General features: G+C 45.2%; 1 protein-coding gene across 2 annotated transcripts in view; it reads left to right on the plus strand.

Annotated features, from left to right (window-relative positions):
- Window positions 1–18,258, plus strand: part of CASR (calcium sensing receptor) — a 53,196-nt gene that overhangs the window by 6,679 nt on the left and 28,259 nt on the right. For both annotated transcript variants that reach the window (XM_083419580.1, XM_083419581.1), the window contains exons 2-3: window positions 8,289–8,744; window positions 10,738–11,044. In XM_083419580.1, the coding sequence (XP_083275706.1) occupies window positions 8,554–8,744; window positions 10,738–11,044 (498 nt within the window). In that variant the 5' untranslated portion in view covers window positions 8,289–8,553. The remainder of the gene's footprint in view (window positions 1–8,288; window positions 8,745–10,737; window positions 11,045–18,258) is intronic.

The following is an 18,258-nucleotide window of genomic DNA, read 5'->3' on the forward strand; positions in this document are numbered from 1 at the left end:
CTTTATTTCACTTAGCTTTTGAGTCAAAACAGGATTTTCTGTTTGCTGACAGTGCAGCCTCAACCTATTATCCAAAAATCAACCTGGGCTTGTTCTGCTCCACTGCAGTATCTCCCACAGCTATAACAGTGTTAGCATTTGAACTCATCTGGGTCTCATGACACAAACACAGGTGCAACTCTCAGAGTGCTGACATAAGGGGAAAAACTTGCTTTAGTGAAATTAAGTTTAAAAAAACACACAGGGGAATAGATATGGGCAGGAATCTATATTTTAAAACAAATGCTCTATTGGAACTTACAGAAAAAGCCAGATGGAGAGCTAGTTACTAAGATGAACTGCATGTTGATGGTGTGCAAAAATATTTTAACTTAATACCAGTCTTAATCAAAACTTATTAAGTAAAGCTTTATGAGTACAATAAAGGAAAATAATTAATTTTGACACAATTTAATTAATTTACAAATAAAAGTATTTATACCCCCTTCTCATTAAATATCAGAGGGGTATACAGCAGTTGCTCGTTATTATTACATTGAGCACCTGTTATCTACTACTATTTTCAGTAATTTTAAAAAATCTTTTTACCTTTTGAGGGGGGGGGAGGCATTTGTGTCACAGAATATTTTTAAAGTTCCATACATAGAATCATAGAATTGTAGAATTTGTATAGTAAGCCTGCAATTGTTACGTTCTGGGGATCACCCCTAAAGCCAAAATTGTGTATAGTCAAAACACATTGGGTTCAATGCCTTATTCATTCTGTATTATTGATCTCCGTACTGAAATTACTATGTCTTATAAGTCACTTTCTCCCCTACAAACTTTTTCATAGCTGGTAACAGTTTTGATAACCTTGCAAAAACCAGTTTGTTCACTCTTCCTTAAGCTTAGCTGTCTCCAAAATGTAACTCTAATAAATCATGTACTGTATTTTTTGCTCTATAAGACTCACTTTTTCCCTCCTAAAAAGTAAGGGGAAATGTGTGTGCATCTTATGGGGCAAATGCAGGCTGCGCAGCTATCCCAGAAGCCAGAACAGCAAGAGGGATTGCTGCTTTCACTGAGCAGCGATCCCTCTTGCTGTTCTGGCTTCTGAGATTCAGAATATTTTTTTTCTTGTTTTCCTCCTCCAAAAACTAGGTGCGTCTCTTGGTCTGGTGCGTCTTATAGAGCGAAAAATACGGTAAATGCCTCCCTAGAATCCCAAATTAATAGTAGAATTAATATATGGTGGTTCATTTAATTGAGAAATGCCAGCAGTGGTTTTCAAAATACTGATTGTGCAACATTATCCTTAACGCATTTATCTATCTATCACCCTGGTTTTCAGCACAAAAGTCTCTCAGTGCAGGAGCAGCAGCAACAATAAAAGCAGCAACTACAGCAAAAGGCAGTCCTTCCACACTTACAGTATAATGGATGGGAATGAAAATCAAAAGAAGCAAATTTAGGCACCAGTTCTTAAAGTTACATAGTTCCTTAAACACCAGCTTGAATGGAAACAGCTCAGATTGGGGAGGAGTCAAAAGGCAACTGGTCTGTCAGTCTGTCTGATGGAGTGGGCTTTCATTCCCATCTCTCCCCCTGCTGGAATATTTATGGTGCAATCCTATACCTGAATGAGTTGGGGGCTGAGGCTAAAGTGGCTTAAAATGTTGTCTGATGTAAGTTTAGAAGTGTCACATACTAGAGCTTTATTGTTGGTCTAAAGTAGCAATTGCCAAACTAGGCATTGGGAAGAAAGCATACACAACTCTTATTTGTTTTATTTTTTTTTCTTTGCTACTTCCAAATAATCGGACCAAAGAGCACATTTGTGGATGCTTACTCAGAAATAAACCCTGAAATGTTACGTTTTTAAGATGTCAACCTTCGTCTTTTGTAACACTTGCATGTTCCAATGTGTACGTTAGGATATCTGTTTGTGCTTTTTAAAAAGCAAAAACTTCCTTTTAGCAGTAATTTTAGAAGCCTTGGAGCATTGAGAAAATGTGACTTTTTAAAGCATTTGTGAAATATGGGAGAAATTATAGCAGGAATAAGCACTATTTGTGCAATTAACCAGCGAAGCATCACATATTCCAATGGATTCGTGTAAAAAAAGTAAGTGTGAAAAGTTCATAGTGGACTGCCCGAACTGATGTGTTTTGAATGAATGGCGGGGTTCGTCACTCGAATTTCCCTGTGTCACTTTCATTCCTGCCAAGTAAAATCATCTATTAACTCTGCAATAACTACAGTCTACTCAGAGCTGAAGGCAAAGCCTTTGGGTTCGAAAGGGGGTGGAGTAGGTTTTTTGCGTTTGTGTTTTTACGGAACTGTAGTGAGTGGAATCGTGCACAGACCTTTAACAGAGATGATGTGCGTGTTTTGCATTGACCCTCTTCATACTTCCAGGGATAATGTCCGCTGTTACAGGGAGCATCAGCCTTCATTAAAAGCAAAGATCTACTATTAAGTGCCGAGAGTAGAAAGCCTTTTGTCGAAGCTTGTTCTTCTTTGCTTCCTTCCCTTCCTTTCCAACGGCTGAAATAGGCACCACAAAGCTGGTTTTTTAATCGCACTCCTGCCCCTGCATTTTTCCAACCCAATTAGGCCATTACCAGGGCTAAATGAGGCATAGAGCCTCCAAAAGTCACACCGTCGTCCCGGAGATGGAACGTGTGTTGCCGTGGACTTGGCAGGGAGGTGAGCTGGCTGATGCTCACTGAAGGGTGACCCCAGGTGTTTGCACATTCCAGCTTGGGCAGAAAGATCACCTTCACAGAGAGAAAGTGTAACCAATATATTTCGGGTTTTGATAAAAAAAAAAATACACTTCCAAAAATTATTTTAAGGGACATTGTGCGCTTAAGCAGGGCTGCCCTCAGTTTGGATCCTTTGACCTGCCCCACCTATTCAACAACATTCTTAGTCCTTTCTTTGTAGGACTGTCTGGCTACAGAAGTGTAAAATGACACACATTGGAGCAAAAATATCTCAATTTCACTTATATGCTCATGGGGTCTGAACTTGCAGTGACAGACCAGGAGTAAGAACTTAGGGCCATAGTCAGTGTTTGAAACTCGGATGTATAATTTGTTGTTGTTTAGTCGTGTCCGACTCTTCGTGACCCCATGGACCAGAGCACGCCAGGCACTCCTGTCTTCCACTGCCTCCCGCAGTTTGGTCAGACTCATGCTGGTAGCTTCAAGAACACTGTCCCACCATCTCGTCCTCTGTCGTCCCCTTCTCCTTGTGCCCTCCATCTTTCCCAACATCAGGGTCTTTTCCAAGGAGTCTTCTCTTCTCATGAGGTGGCCAAAGTCTTGGAGCCTCAGCTTCAGGATCTGTCCTTCCAGTGAGCACTCAGGGCTGATTTCCTTCAGAATGGAGAGGTTTGATCTTCTTGCAGTCCATGGGACTCTCAAGAGTCTCCTCCAGCACCAGAATTCAAAAGCATCCATTCTTTGGCGATCAGCCTTCTTTATGGTCCAGCTCTCACTTCCATACATCACCACTGGGAAAACCATGGCTTTAACTATACGGACCTTTGTTGGCAAGGTGATGTCTCTGCTTTTTAAGCTTGGCACCAAATGGCTCCTTAACCCAGGTTTGCCGTTGTGAAAACGGAATGCCGAGTTGCCATTTTGGGGCCGGATGGCTTGAAAGTTGTATTTTTCAGTACAGCTTTTTGGTTCCTGAAATTTATTCTGTGCGGATAAAATATAATGAATAGAATTCTAGAGGATGTGTTGCTTGTGTCTGAAAACAGTCAAGATCCAAGAATCTGCTGGCATGCACCTCCAGTTGGTGGAGACATCAGGCACCATCCTGGCACCTGAGGTTCTTCACCTGGTTGCAAGTGGCCAATTGCAAGGTGCACGATGTGCCTGGCAAAATTCCAACGCTGGTCATAGTAGATAGCTTAATGAAGAGGCCAACCCCGTGTGCATTGGTCATGAAGAAGGCAGATTCCATACTAGGGATCCTTGGGAAATGAATTGAAAAATAAAACTGCCAATATCATAACGCCATTATACAAATCTATGGTGTGAACAGATAGCTCAGTTGGTAGAGACTCTTCATCTCAAGGCTGTGGGTTCAAGACCCATATTGGGTGAAAGATTCCTGCATTATAGGGGGTTGAACTAGATTACCCTCATGGTCCCTTCCAACTCTACAATTCTGTGATTCTGTGAATGCATTTGGAATACTGTATACAGTTCTGGTCACCTCAAGAAGGATATCAAGAAGCCAAGTTACAGGGAACCAGGCAGAGGGCCTTCTCAGTAGTGGCACCCTCCCTGTGTAACGCCCTCCCACCAGATGTCAAAGAGAACAACAACTACCAGACTTTTAGAAGACATCTGAAGGCAGCGCTGTTTAGGGAAGTTTTTAATGTTTGATGTATCACAGTATTTTAATATTTTTTGGAAGCCACCCAGAGTGGCTGGGGAAGCCCAGCCAGATGGGCGGGGTATAAATAAATTATTATTATTATTATTATTATTATTATTATTATTATTATTATTATATTGCAAAGTTGAGAAAGGTTCAGAAAAGGGCAACCAAAATGATCAAGCGGGTGACCTATTAAAGAAAGGTTTCAGGGTTTGGGACTTCTTAGTTTAGATAAAAAGCAAGTAAGAAACAACATGATAATAGTTAATGAAATTATGCATGGGGAAAATGGATAGAGAAGAGGTGTTTTCTGTCTCTCATAACACTAGAGCTCATGGACCTGCAGTGAAACTGAATGTGTGAGGATTCAGGAAAGGTAAAAGAAAGGACTTCTTCTCGCAGCACGTAGCTAAACTATGCTTCTGCATACCAGTTGCTGGGAAGAGTGCTCTGCTGCTTTGCATCCTTCTTGCAGGTTTCAGAAAGACAGCTGGTTGGCCACTGTGAGAACAGGATGCTGGACTATATGGGCCATTGGCCACATTCTTACTTGAGGAGGAAGTGCACAGGAATTAGTTTACATTCTGCCTTTCTCTCACCTTGGGACCCAAGGCAGCTTACATGTGGTTCCCAGACCATCATCTATCCAGGCACCAACCATACCTTGACCTGCTCAACTTCAGTAAGGTGGTGGTCTCTTGGTCTTCAGACCACACTTTAGAAGTGTGTGTCCCTAGGAGGGTGTTACCAGGGTGGTGAGGGGGTCTGGGAACCATGTCCTCTGAGGAACTGGAGGGGCAACATCCCTAGGCCTCTACCATCTATTTTATGGAAAGAAGAAGAAGAGGAGTTTGGATTTGATATCCCGCTTTATCACTACCCGAAGGAGTCTCAAAGCGGCTAACATTCTCCTTTCCCTTCCTCCCCCACAACAAACACTCTGTGAGGTGAGTGGGGCTGAGAGACTTCAGAGAAGTGTGACCGGCCCAAGGTCACCCGGCAGCTGCATGTGGAGGAGCGGAGACACGAACCTGGTTCACCAGATTACGAGACTACCGCTCTTAACCACTACACCACACAGTGATCATGTGATCAGCCTGCTCTCAAGGCAGCTTGCAGTTGAGTTCAATAGACAACTATTGAATCTAACTGTCTCCATCACACCTTCAATTAATCCTGTTGTCAGGAAAATGCAGGTTATTAGGAGATTTGAGAGCTGAGAAAGAAAGTGCAGGTGCTGGAGGCGGTTCTTCCTCTCCCCAATGGTTTGATGGTTTTTATTGATGTATATGCTTTTGCTTTGAGATTTTTTGAATCATGATGCTTGTGTATGCCCCTTTTGAGCTGTAAAAAGAAGGCAATAATAATAATAATAATAATAATAATAATAATAATAATAATAATAATAGTAATAATTTCACTCTTTGTGCGGGTCTTCTTGTTTCAGATTTTTCATCTTATTCTAAGGAGCAACCATGATTAGGCTTGGAATGGCAGAGAATGTGATGATGATGATGATGATGATGATGATGATGGTAATAATAATAATAATAATAATAATAATAAAATTTATACCCCGCCCAAAAAAACTTCCAAAAAAACATTAAAATACTGTAATACATCAGACATTAAAAGCTTCCCTAAACAGGGCTGCCTTCAGATGTCTTCTAAAAGTCTGGTAGTTGTTGTTCTCTTTGACATCTGGAGGGAAGGTGCCACTACCGAGAAGGCCCTCTGCCTGGTTCCCTGTAACTTGGCTTCTCGCAGTGAGGGAACCACCAGAAGGCCCTTGGAGCTGGACCTCAGTGTCCGGGTGGAATGATGGGGGTGGAGACGCTCCTTGAGATATACTGGACCGAGACCGTTTAGGGCTTTAAAGGTCAGCACCAACACTTTGAATTGTGCTCGGAAACGTGATTTGCCATGACTGGACTTGGGTTTGTCATGAACTGGTTGCATGACAACTTGGCAAGGCACTTTCTCTCTGCCTCGGTTCCACAATCATAGTAGCAATGACCAACATCATGGAGATGTTTTGAGGCCAAACACAACAAGGGTCATGTACAAATTATTCAAGGAGCTGGTGGCTAAGTTTTAAAGCCCTGAACCCGAAAAAGCCACCTTTTACCACACAAACCTGTCCAAACACTACATTTATCTACAACTCCCTGCTCCTATCAACGTCCCCACTCTCCCAAACCTGACAAGGGCTGACTGGGGAGAGTGCTATGGTGGTTGTGGCACCACTTATGCAAAATGCCCCTCCTAGCCTGTCCCCAAATGTTGCGACAAAGAGGAGGCAGAGACCCTCCTCTTTGTCCAGGCTTTCCAATAGGGTTGTGTACAGGTTTTAGTGCCTGTGTTGTTCTGTTGAATTTTATTTATTTGTCTTGCCTTGCTGTTTCTGCGATTTAAAAAAATTCATTTCGTTGCATTTGCTCCTTGTCACTTGTAACGTGTGGGCTGCCTGAGGTGTTTTGCACTGTAGGTAGCCTATAAATACGTTTAACAGCAAAATAATGAAGGACTTTGAGATCAGAGATGTGAGCTGTGGACATCATGATTTGTAACCTGACTTCGGGGGTGATTCTGTTGACAGGCATAAGGCGCCCTTTTATTGTGAGTGATGTGTTGCTTTCCCCCACCGCAAAGTAATTTATTTAAAACCATGTACTGTATATTATCAAAAGACTCAGGAGGAAGGAAACTGAATGAATCTGTAAGCTGCGTAGTGCAGTGTTTCCACTCCCAAACCTTTTCTCCCTCATAGAATCATAGAGCTGGAAGAGACCACAAGGGCCATCGAGTCCAACCCCCTGCCAAGCAGGAAACACCACCAGAGCACTCCTGACATATGGTTGTCAAGCCTCTGCTTAAAGACCTCCAAAGAAGGAGACTCCACCACACTCCTTGGCAGCAAATGCCACTGTCGAACGGCTCTTACTGTCAGGAAGTTCTTCCTAATGTTTAGGTGGAATCTTCTTTCTTGTAGTTTGGATCCATTGCTCCGTGTCCGCTTCTCTGGAGCAGCAGAAAACAACCTTTCTCCCTCCTCTATGTGACATCCTTTTATATATTGGAACATGGTTTCATGTCACCCCTTAACCTCCTCTTCTCCAGGCTAAACATGCCCAGCTCCCTTAGCCGTTCCTCATAAGGCATCGTTTCCAGGCCTTTGACCATTTTGGTTGCCCTCCTCTGGACACGTTCCAGTTTGTCAGTGTCCTTCTTAAACTGTGGTGCCCAGAACTGGACACAGTACTCCAGGTGAGGTCTGACCAGAGCAGAATACCTCATGGACCCCTTTAAAATTGCTGGTGATCTTGACAGATCACTTGCTGATCTTTCTGCCTGTTATAGAAGTTGCAATATGCTGTGCTGTGTGATTTTTAACTGTGTTTTCATTGCTTCTTGTCTTATTCAGTGGTACCTCAGGTTACGAACTTAATTGGTTCCGGAGGTCCGTTCTTCACCTGAAACCATTCTTAACCTGAGGTACCACGTTAGCTGATGGGGCCTCCCGCTGCCGCCGTGCCGCCGCACGATTTATGTTCTCATCCTGAGGTAAAGTTCTTAACCTAAGGTACTACTTCTGGGTTAGCAGAGTCTGTAACCCAAGGTGTTTGTAACCCGAGGTACCACAGTATTGAATTCAAACTGCAATACAATAAAATGCAACAGAAGTAAACGAAGCAAGAAAAAATACAGTGAAAATCAATATGAATGTTGAGTGCTGACATGCCACAGACCACCCAACTGATGCTCACAAACCACTGGTGGGTCATGGACCACAATTTGTGAAGCCCTGGCATAGTGCATCCCTTATTGGGGAAGAGGCACAGTCTATGGACAGGTCAGAGTGCACCTGAGATAACTTCTTTACATCTCCATTTTCTTTTTAGGGGGTCTTGAAGATGGGCTCCGTCTAACAAGCGACGAGGAAGCAAGAAACTGCTGGATTGGGTCAATTGCGATGGAGAAGACCACTGAGGAGATGGTGGAATTATGGCTGCTATCCTGTGGCTTACCGTACACCAAGCATCCCCACCAGATCCGCAGTGCGCAGTGTTCAGAAGTGAAAAGGCTTGTTGAAGGTTATTAGGCCTGCTCCTCTTGTGTAGCCATTTTGAAGTTTGCAACCTCTGTCCCTCGTGAAAAGGAGGAACGATGACTTTTTATAGTTTCTGTTTGCTTCTCTTTGCGTTTACTTGGAATACCTCTGCCTATGCCTATGGACCGAATCAAAGGGCACAGAAGAAAGGAGACATTATTCTTGGGGGGCTGTTCCCCATTCATTTTGGAGTGGCTGCTAAACACCAGGATCTGAAATCTAGACCAGAATCCGTTGAATGCATAAGGTGAGTCCAAGCGAAAATGTGTTAACAGTCGCTCACTCCCAAAGCCTGCTACCCACCAAGTTCAAACTAAGTGCTGCATTGCTAAGTAGTAAAGCCTTGTTCTGTTGTTATTTAAGTGGCCCAGCTTTCCAAGGCTGCAATCCTAATATAGATTTAATAAATGAATGCTTTTTAGTTTCTGCCCAGGAACTGTTGGAATCGACCCTTAGAGGGAGCCTCCATAAAAATAACAACTTGGTAGCCCAGTGGCTACGATTAGGGTGTTGGCTTCTGCTGAGGCTCTCCAGCAAGACTGATGTGAAAAAAAGGAAAGATTGCAGCCTACGAAAGAGGCATGGGGGACATAAGACTATAAATAGAATTATTATTTACCTGCTTCCCATCCCCACCAGGCTTTGTGAACAACCAGAACGGTGTCTGGTAAGTTTGCATGCCCTGAAATGAAGTTTTACAGTTGATCTTAGGGGAAAAAAGTGAATGTACATTTCAGTAGCTAGAGCAGGCTCCCAAACTCTGTTGCAATTCTTGTCCCCGCAAATGTGTAGGCTGAAAGTTTCTTTACCATAGCTGTCAAGCGTCCCTTATTTGGCGGGACAGTCCCTTATCCCAGCGCCGTGTCCCGCTGCTGTCCCTTATTGATGATGTCCCTTAAATTTCCCGGGTTTCAAAGGAAGCAGCTCCTCTCCCTCCCTCCCTCCCTGCCAGCCAGGGAGGAGGGAGGCTCCAACTGTGTTGCTTGGCTGCGTTGCTCACCCAATAAGGAGTCTAAGAACGACTGGGGGGTGGAGCTTGCATGCCTTGTGCCAATCAAATCGGCCGCGTTGCCTGGGGACTCGCCTTTGCTCAGCGCTTCCCAGCGGAGAGGTGACGGTGGTTTTCCTTGAGGCTTCGTTTGGCTGCTGGCTGGGCTTTCTGCCTTTGGCTCGGAGGGGCTCAGAAGTCGAACATACCTGTGCTTGGAAAATCCCTTATTTTGGCTGCTGATTCCTTATTTTTGAGGCTGCTGGTCCCTTATTTTCAAATCTGTAAGTTGACAGCTATGTTCTTTACCCAGCACTGATATAGCACAGTGGTGGGCAAAGAAACTACAGATCAGCTGTGAAACTTCATTTCAGGGCATGCAAACTTATCAGACAAATACATACCGTAACCACCTCCTCCTTTGCTCCCACAGTAGGCAAAATTGGAGCAAAGTGCATTGGGAGCACTGAGGGAGGGTGGAGGAGGTTAAAACTACCTTGCTATTACTGGCCTGACTCTGAGAGCTCTCCACAGATGTGGGTGCTATTGCCCTGCATTCTGTTAGTGACTCGTGGAGGTCAGCAACTGGAGTGCTTGAAGCCGATTGGTTTTAGAACCATCACAAAAGTTTTAAATGCAAATAATTGTTCGGATTGACTAGGGGTCCAGGTGGCTAGGATAACTCCTAATGGGAATAATAAGAGTTTTCCAGCCTACCTTTTGGAACCTACTTCCCCAAAATGACTAGAACCATGGAAGTGCAGTGCCTGCCCTCCCCCTGCATGTGCTATCCCTAAGAACAGGCATCCCCAGACTCGGCCCTCCAGCTGTTTCGGGACTACAACTCCCATCATCCCTAGCTAACAGGACCAGTGGTCAAGGATTATGGGAATTGTAGTCCCAAAAACAGCTGGAGGGCCGAGTTTGGGGATGTCTGCCTAAGAAGCAGTTCCGGAAGGATACCTTGGTCAATAGGTATTTTTAAAAAATTGAGAGGTCCAGAAGAATCGACAACGTTACACATATCGCCTGTCACTATCAGAATTAATCTTGGTCGGTTTCAGCATGTATGAAATGGCCAGTTGTTCTTCAGTTTTGAGTTTACTTCTTTGAAATGAATAGAATCATAGCCCTTTGATGGAAAGATAGACTTTGGCCATGCTCCTTAGTTTACTCAGACACTTGTTCTTTACTCTTTTCCCCGCCTTCAAGCCAGTTGTCATTATTTTAATTTCCCCCCTCTTTCTCGTAGGTATAATTTTCGTGGTTTCCGTTGGCTTCAGGCCATGATCTTTGCCATTGAGGAAATTAATAACAGCCCAACGCTTCTTCCCAACATGACTCTGGGATACAGCATATTTGATACCTGCAACACGGTCTCCAAAGCCCTGGAAGCCACGCTGAGTTTTGTGGCCCAAAACAAGATAGACTCTCTGAATCTGGATGAGTTCTGCAATTGCTCAGAGCACATTCCCTCCACAATCGCAGTGGTGGGAGCAACTGGTTCTGGGATCTCTACTGCCGTGGCCAATCTTCTGGGTCTCTTTTACATACCTCAGGTACTGAATATATGCTACTCTTTTCCCCCGAATGTGGAATGTGTGTGTGTAGCATGGGGGCTTTTCAGCTCATTAACACCAAAGAGCATTCAAAATCCAAACTAAAAGCAGATAAAACAAATCACAGCCAGCAAGACTAAAGTACACAAAAGACTGGCAGAATAAAGCTTGAACGTAATTTGTCGGCTACCTAAGTCCTGTCTCCATGTTGGCCATTTGTAATTGGGTTCTGCAGAGTTCTGTCTTTTCATGCTGGTTAGCATCTACCTGAAGGTGCTGGAGGCTATTGGCTGAATTCTGCTGTCAACAGTATGCTGATGACAAGAAGTACCTCTCCTTTCCATCTTAAGACAGGGAAGCAGATCTTATCTATTCACTTAAGATATTTCTTAACCACCCTTCATTAGAAGTTTCCAGGGTGGTGTATAACAAACCAGGGAAACAATTTGCACAATATATATATAGTCTCTCTCTCTCTCTCTCTCTCTCTCTCTCTCTCTCTCTCTCTCTCTCTCTGTGTGTGTGCATGTGTATGTGTGTGCGTCCCTAAAGGAGTCACAAATTAAAAGGAAGTCTAAAACACAAGGGAAATGAAGAATCAAGTCTGACTAAAATTCCATCTGAAAGGATTTAATCTGGCACTGGAGAGACTGGATAATTGGCAGAATATATACAGTGGTACCTCAGGTTACAGGCGCTTCAGGTTGCAGACTCCGCTAACCCAGAAATAGTACCTCGGGTTAAGAACTTTGCTTCAGGATGAGAACAGAAATTGCGCAATGGCGGCGCAGCGGTAGTGGGAGGCCCCATTAGCTAAAGTGGTGCTTCAGGTTAAGAACAGTTTCAGGTTAAGAACAGACTTCTGGAACAAATTAAGCACATAACCAGAGGTACCACTGTACACTGTACAGTGGTACCTCGGGTTAAGAACTTAATTCGTTCCGGAGGTCTGTTCTTAACCTGAAACTGTTCTTAACCTGAGGTACCACTTGGGAATTATGGGATCAGAACTACCTAAACAGTATAGAAATTTATTTATGTATGCGACCACAGCTGCAAGAATGTTATTTGCCCAAAATGAAAGGAAGAGGACGAGAGAAGAATGGTTACAGAAACTAATAGAGTATGCAGAAATGGCAAAACTTACCAGGAGAATAAGAAATCAAGATAACAAACTTTTTAGAAAGGAATGGAAATAGTCTATTGAGTATTTACAAACAAACTGTAAACAGATCAAGATATTGGCAGGATTATTGTAAAAACCTGCAGTTTCAAAAATATATATGAGAATAGATAAATAAAGGAATAAGTTAAGGTAATTTGGAGTATGCAGGAAAGGTTGAAAATAAATGTAAAGAATTGCAGAAAGGGGGAAGTGAGTCGAAGTCAGAAATGTTAAAATTATGGTTGAATCATTATTGTAATGTATATAAATGAAAGCTATAAATAGAATTATATGTAAAAAAGGAGAAACTTTAATCCAGAGAAAGCAGAAAATGCTTTGTTCAGTGGAAGTGCAGGCCTAGTGATAGGGATAGTTTGTTTTGGGTTAGGTAGCACTCTACATTTAAAAAATCAGGTTTGTAGATTGGGGGGGTCTGATGTTGCTTATATAATGTCAGGCTGTGTATACACCAGATGTTTAAAGGACATGAATTCCCCCAGAGAATTCTGGGAGCTGTAGTTTGTTAAGGGTGCTGGAAACTGTAGTGCTCTGAGGGGTGAGCTACAGTTCCTAGGATTCTTTGTGCAAAGCCATGTGCTTTAAATCTATGGCACAGATTTGCTTTCAGATGGTAGTGGTGACCAGAAGTGTCTTAAACTGGTGTGCCAACTAGTGTCTGTTCCTAGTCATGGTTGCACGTGGCTTCAGAAACTGGGTTACTGTGAAGCACTCTGAGGGGGGCTGCCTTCGAAGAGTATTTGGACATCTGGTTCAAACTGCAGCTATCAGAATTGTAACGAGCTTTCCGATTCCTTTATACCAACCTCACTGGCTGCTTGTTTCATTTATGGGCCTAATTCAAGAGGCTGGTCATCATCTTTAAAGCAGTGGCGTAGCGTCAACTGTCGGCGCTTGGGGTGGGCAGACATGCCCTGGGCGAGGGACCGCCAGCCCAGCCCTTGCCACCGACACTGCCAGAGCAGTCCCACCCCCACTGCAGCAAAACAGAGCTGTGCTGAGTCACCTGCTTTAAAGCATATATAAAGGTCAAGGGATCCCTGACCATTAGGTCCAGTCGCGGACAACTCTGGAGTTGCATGCTCATCTCACTCTATAGGCCGAGGGAGCCGGCGTTTGTCCGCAGACACCTTCCGGGTCTTGTGGCCAGCATGACTAAGCCACTTGTGGCGAACCAGAGCAGCACACGGAAACGCTGTTTACCTTCCCACCGGAGTGGTACCTATTTATCTACTTGCACTTTGACGTGCTTTCGAACTGCTAGGTTGGCAGGAGCAGGGACCAAGCAACGGGAGCTCACTCCGTCATGGGGATTCGAACCGCCGACCTTCTGATCAGCAAGCCCTAGGCTCTGTGGTTAAACCCACGGCACCACCCACGTCCCTTACTTAAAGCATATATACATATTCATGCACACACACTTAGACATACATGTACATACACAAACATATACTGTATATATAAACACATATACGTATATATAGATATATATTGTGCTGGGGTTGCAGCTGGGGTGTTGTGATTGGCTGGTGCATCTGTTAATAGCTTGTATTTGCTTGTTTTAATTGGCTTCATTATATGGAAGTTTCAGTATGAGGCAACCAACAAATATGAGGATTATCTCCCACCACGTATTCTGCTCCATCCACTGTGATCAGCAGGAGTATCTTCTGTATATATCCTCCCACCATCTGGGCACAGTTGGTAGAAAAAAGGAACAAGGTCTTCTCTCTTGTTGCTCATAAGCTGTAGCATTCCATGCCGTGCAGTTTTTATCTCCCACCCCCGGCCTATTTGAAGAATTTTGTTTGTCCTTAGGCAAGCCTCCGCTTGATTCCCTGCCTTCACCTTTCTCTTGCATTTTAGTCTCATTCATGATATTTTTTCTGTGTGTTTTCTTCTGTGTGCTGCAAATCTCTTGGGTGCTCCACTGGAGTAGAAAAATATAAAGCTTTAGAATCATAGAATCATAGAATCATAGAGTTGGAAGAGTCCACAAGGGCCATCGAGTCCAACCCCCTGCCAAGCAGGAAACACCATCAGATTTAAAGTTAATTGGTCTGTTTATAAAATGTTTACAGTCCTAGTGTCACATATGCTATAATTTATTGGAGCATAAAATGAATGTAGTTGGTTCAAGGACAGCCCCGCATAGACTCTGTTGCAGTAATCAAGCCTGAAGGTTATGAGAGTGTGGATTACTGTTGCAAGGTTTCTCTGTCCCAAAGATGAGACACAGTGTTCAGAGCAGACATAGCATTCAGATGTTTAGTAATTTAGAAGTATAGAGAGTCTGTGATGTTGAAGTTGTGTGTCGAGGTCCCCAGGGCCGCCGCAATAACTCACACATCACACAGATTTTTTGTTTAAGATTTTTGGCATAATTTTGGCCACAACTTTATTAAAATACAAATTTGTGAGTGGTTGCTTAGGCATTGGTTGCGACTATCTGCCCCCACCATGGGGGGCAGACTGACATTCCGCACGATGCGAAAGTCAGAATAGGGGAATACACTTGGGGGTACCGTCGGAGCAGGGAACCTGCCCTCAGCCCTCCCCAAATGCAACCAGGAGCTCATTGCTATGGCCCGAGCCCCCTTGACAGAGTGGACAAGCAATAGTTAGCCCCCGATTCCTTTAACGGAATCCCTTGCAGCAGCAGCAGCATTAGAGGGGCAGGCACAGCCAATCCATGCCCCTCAACCAACCAAACCATAAACCAATGCCTAACCGCAACCTTACAAGTTGCGATGATTTGCTACGCAGTAGGCAAAAACCAAATGGCCCCAGCCAATCAGCCAGATGGACAAAATTCCTACCGGGCCCCTGCCCCAAGAGCAGACGACCCCATGACAGGCATAGCAAGGTCAAAGCGAACAACCCTAATTCTAGGGAGGGGGGGACGGGCAATCCGATGCATGGTCGAAAAGAGGAAGCCCTAGCCTCGTGCAAGGAGTTTTAGCATTTCTGGCTGTCAGTCAACAAATGGCAACATTAACTTCTTCCCAACAAGGGAAGCCCCAATCGCATCAGTGGCCAACGGTCAATTAGCCCGCCCCCAACTTTGGAGTTTCCTGGCGGCCCCCACCGCAACACGTGCTCTCCATGAAGGAGAACATGCTTTAGCAGTGGAAACTACGTCTCATTTGGAATCAGAGGTTTGCTTTGAACACCAGCACCCCAAAGCCCTCTTTTGTGCATTCCCACTGGTCCTGTCCCACCGGTATATGTGTGCATATGCAGGGATATATGCAAGAAGGACACCTAAGTGTGAGCTTCCACGTGATGGGAAACCCCTGCAATCAGGAATGCCTCCCCATTTCCTGAAAGCATTTGATCCGTATTTAGAACCTCAGTTTGGAATTTATGGGTCTTCTAGCTTTGTCTTTGTTTGTCTCTTGGATGTGGCTTCCTGTCTGTGCCAGCTTCTGCTGCTAGGAGAAAGATTAAAAATAATATATGTATAAGACCCAGCATAGGGTTCTTTTCTATTTACTCATCCCCCAGCTAACTCATTAGCAGTGGAGGCCGTGAAGGGCATATAATTTACTTGGCTCGCATAGATAAGGAGGGCAGAGAACTGGACATGATTAGGAGGAAAGTTTATTCTCCATCAGCTTTGGCTTTCCAAATTGCCAATTATCAAGCCATTATGGGAAGATACCAGTTGTTTTTATGGAAGCATATCTCATCTTTTTTCATGGAAGCGTATGTCACTCCCAGATGAGAAGCAGTTGGATAAGGTTCCGCAGACGGAAGCATTTAGACTGACCAAGCAGCAAATGAATCCTGCTTGCCATCCAGCAGATTGCACGGGGAGGGAATATTGCTTCGTTTGCCTTTCTGAGAAAGCATGCATGATTTCTACCAAACGAGACAGAGAAGGCATGGGTGGAAGGTCATTCTCTTTCTCTTCCCCCTCATGCCCCCCATTTTGAGGGTTGCAAGTTGTTTAGTACTCCAAATGTCAGCCCTTTGGAGAAAGTCTTGAAGGAAACTTTCAGCACCGGATTTCTAGGAACCCTCGCATCTCTTGTTCTTTGAGAGGCAGTGTCAAGCAGGTTTTAGGTCAAGTAGATTGTTTAAGTCACCAAAGGGGAACCAGCAGCATTTGTTCCCATTCCAGAAGTTGAAGGCAAGTTTCATGAACAGGTCAGTACAGACAGTGGACTCAAGAAGTGATTCTCAATATTGATTAAAAAACGGGAGGGAGTCGTTGCCCCCACCCCGTGAATTCTAATGTGTGCTAAAGGCTGGTAAAGGTAAAGAGACCCCTGACCGTTCAGTCCAGTCGCGAACGACTCTGGGGTTGCGCACTCATCTCGCTCTATAGGCCGAGGGAGCCGGTGTTTGTCCGCAGGCAGCTTCCGGGTCATGTGGCCAGCATGACTAAGCCACTTCTGGCAAACCAGAGCAGCGCACAGAAATGCCTTCCCGCCAGAGCGGTACCTATTTATCTACTTGCACTTTGACGTGCTTTCGAACTGCTAGGTTGGCAGGAGCAGGGACCGAGCAACGGGAGCTCACCCCATTGCGGGGATTCGAACCGCCGACCTTCTGATCGGCAAGGCTCAGTGGTTTAGACCACAGCACTACCTGCGTCCCATGCAAAAGACTGGTAGCTGCATCAAATGGTAAGGCATCCTACATTAACCAGTTGATGAGCTGTCCAGCTGCATTAGCAAGGTGTGCTCTTGAATTTTAGAACCTCATGGCTGGAGTTGTCTTTTAAGGAACAGCTAGCTTGTATTTCCCAGTTTTCAGATTTTTTTCCAAAATTCTAACATAAGTGTCTATATTTTGAAAGAAAGAAAATTGCTGTTTGCTGATAGCTTCTTCTCAGTGTATTCTATCAGAAAAAAAAACAAATAAATCCAAAGGTGGATTCTTGCTTCCAAGCCATAAAGCCACTCCCGAACTAAGGAGGGTGTGTGTGTTGCGGACTCACGACCCCATCCACATTCTCGCGGGGCTGGCGCCAGCCCCGCGGGACTCTGAGATTCCCATTCCCCATTATTATTCATTTCTGGCAGCGCCAATAGGCTGGCGCTGGGGGCGGGCCCACCTGAGGGCACTTGAGGTCAGGGCAGCCCGGGCTCGCCCCTTTCCTTTCTCTGCAGCAGTTAACCCAAGGTACCACTGTATTTGACTGTCAGTAAGGCCACCCGTACTGACATCCCCGTGACAAATCCCCGTGACGACATCCACCCTTTCGAATCCCCGCAACAGGATGAGCTCCCGTTGCTCGGTCCCTGCTGCTGCTAACCTAGCAGTTTGAAAGCACGTCTGTCAGGGGTTCAGGAGCAGAGGCACAGGAGAGGGAGGAAATAGAGAGCGAGGGGGAGGAGTCCGAAGGAAATGTCAGCGATGACAGCGGTCCGAGGTCTCTGAGTCTTTCCAGTGAATCGGAAGATTCACAGAAAGGGGCTCCCATGGTCAGGGCAAGGGGGGTGCCTAGGGGGACACCCCAGGAAGAAGGGGCCAGAGGGGACTCAGAGAGCAGCAGCTGGAAATCCGGACCAGCGTCCACACCAGAGGGCAGTAGGGGGGAGGAGTCCCAGGCATCGGGATCAGGCGGCGGACTACCAGCGGGAGGACATGAGCCAGGAGTGGCCACGCCTCCATCGGAGAGCGAGGAAACGGTCGAGAGGAAGGTTGAAGGCTGCGCACGCGCGCCAAGTTCAAATGTACAGGAGGGTGCAGCAGTTGGCAGCCCGGATAGGGAGCCAGGTCCTAAAGCCCGCCGAAGAGAGCGGGAGGAGTCAGGGGGGTCAACGTCAGCGTCAGAAGAATCCAGGAAGGAAGGAACCCCGGGGGGTAGCAGGACCCAGAGGAGAAAGGAGAGACGGAAGAGGTGGAGTAAGGCTAGAGTCTTAAACTGGTGTACAGGGGGCGGAGATTCAGATGGAGCTTCATCGGTCTAAACCCTAGACGTAGAGCTGGGGCGCTCCGGTTTGAAAATGGAAACTATACTTCAATAAAGACCTTTGTACATTACTACCGGCTAGCGTTGGTCCTCTGTGAGCTGGGA

This window comes from Podarcis tiliguerta (genome assembly GCF_965153285.1).
Source record: "Podarcis tiliguerta genome assembly, chromosome: 17".
Classification (NCBI taxonomy): Eukaryota; Metazoa; Chordata; class Lepidosauria; order Squamata; family Lacertidae; genus Podarcis; species Podarcis tiliguerta.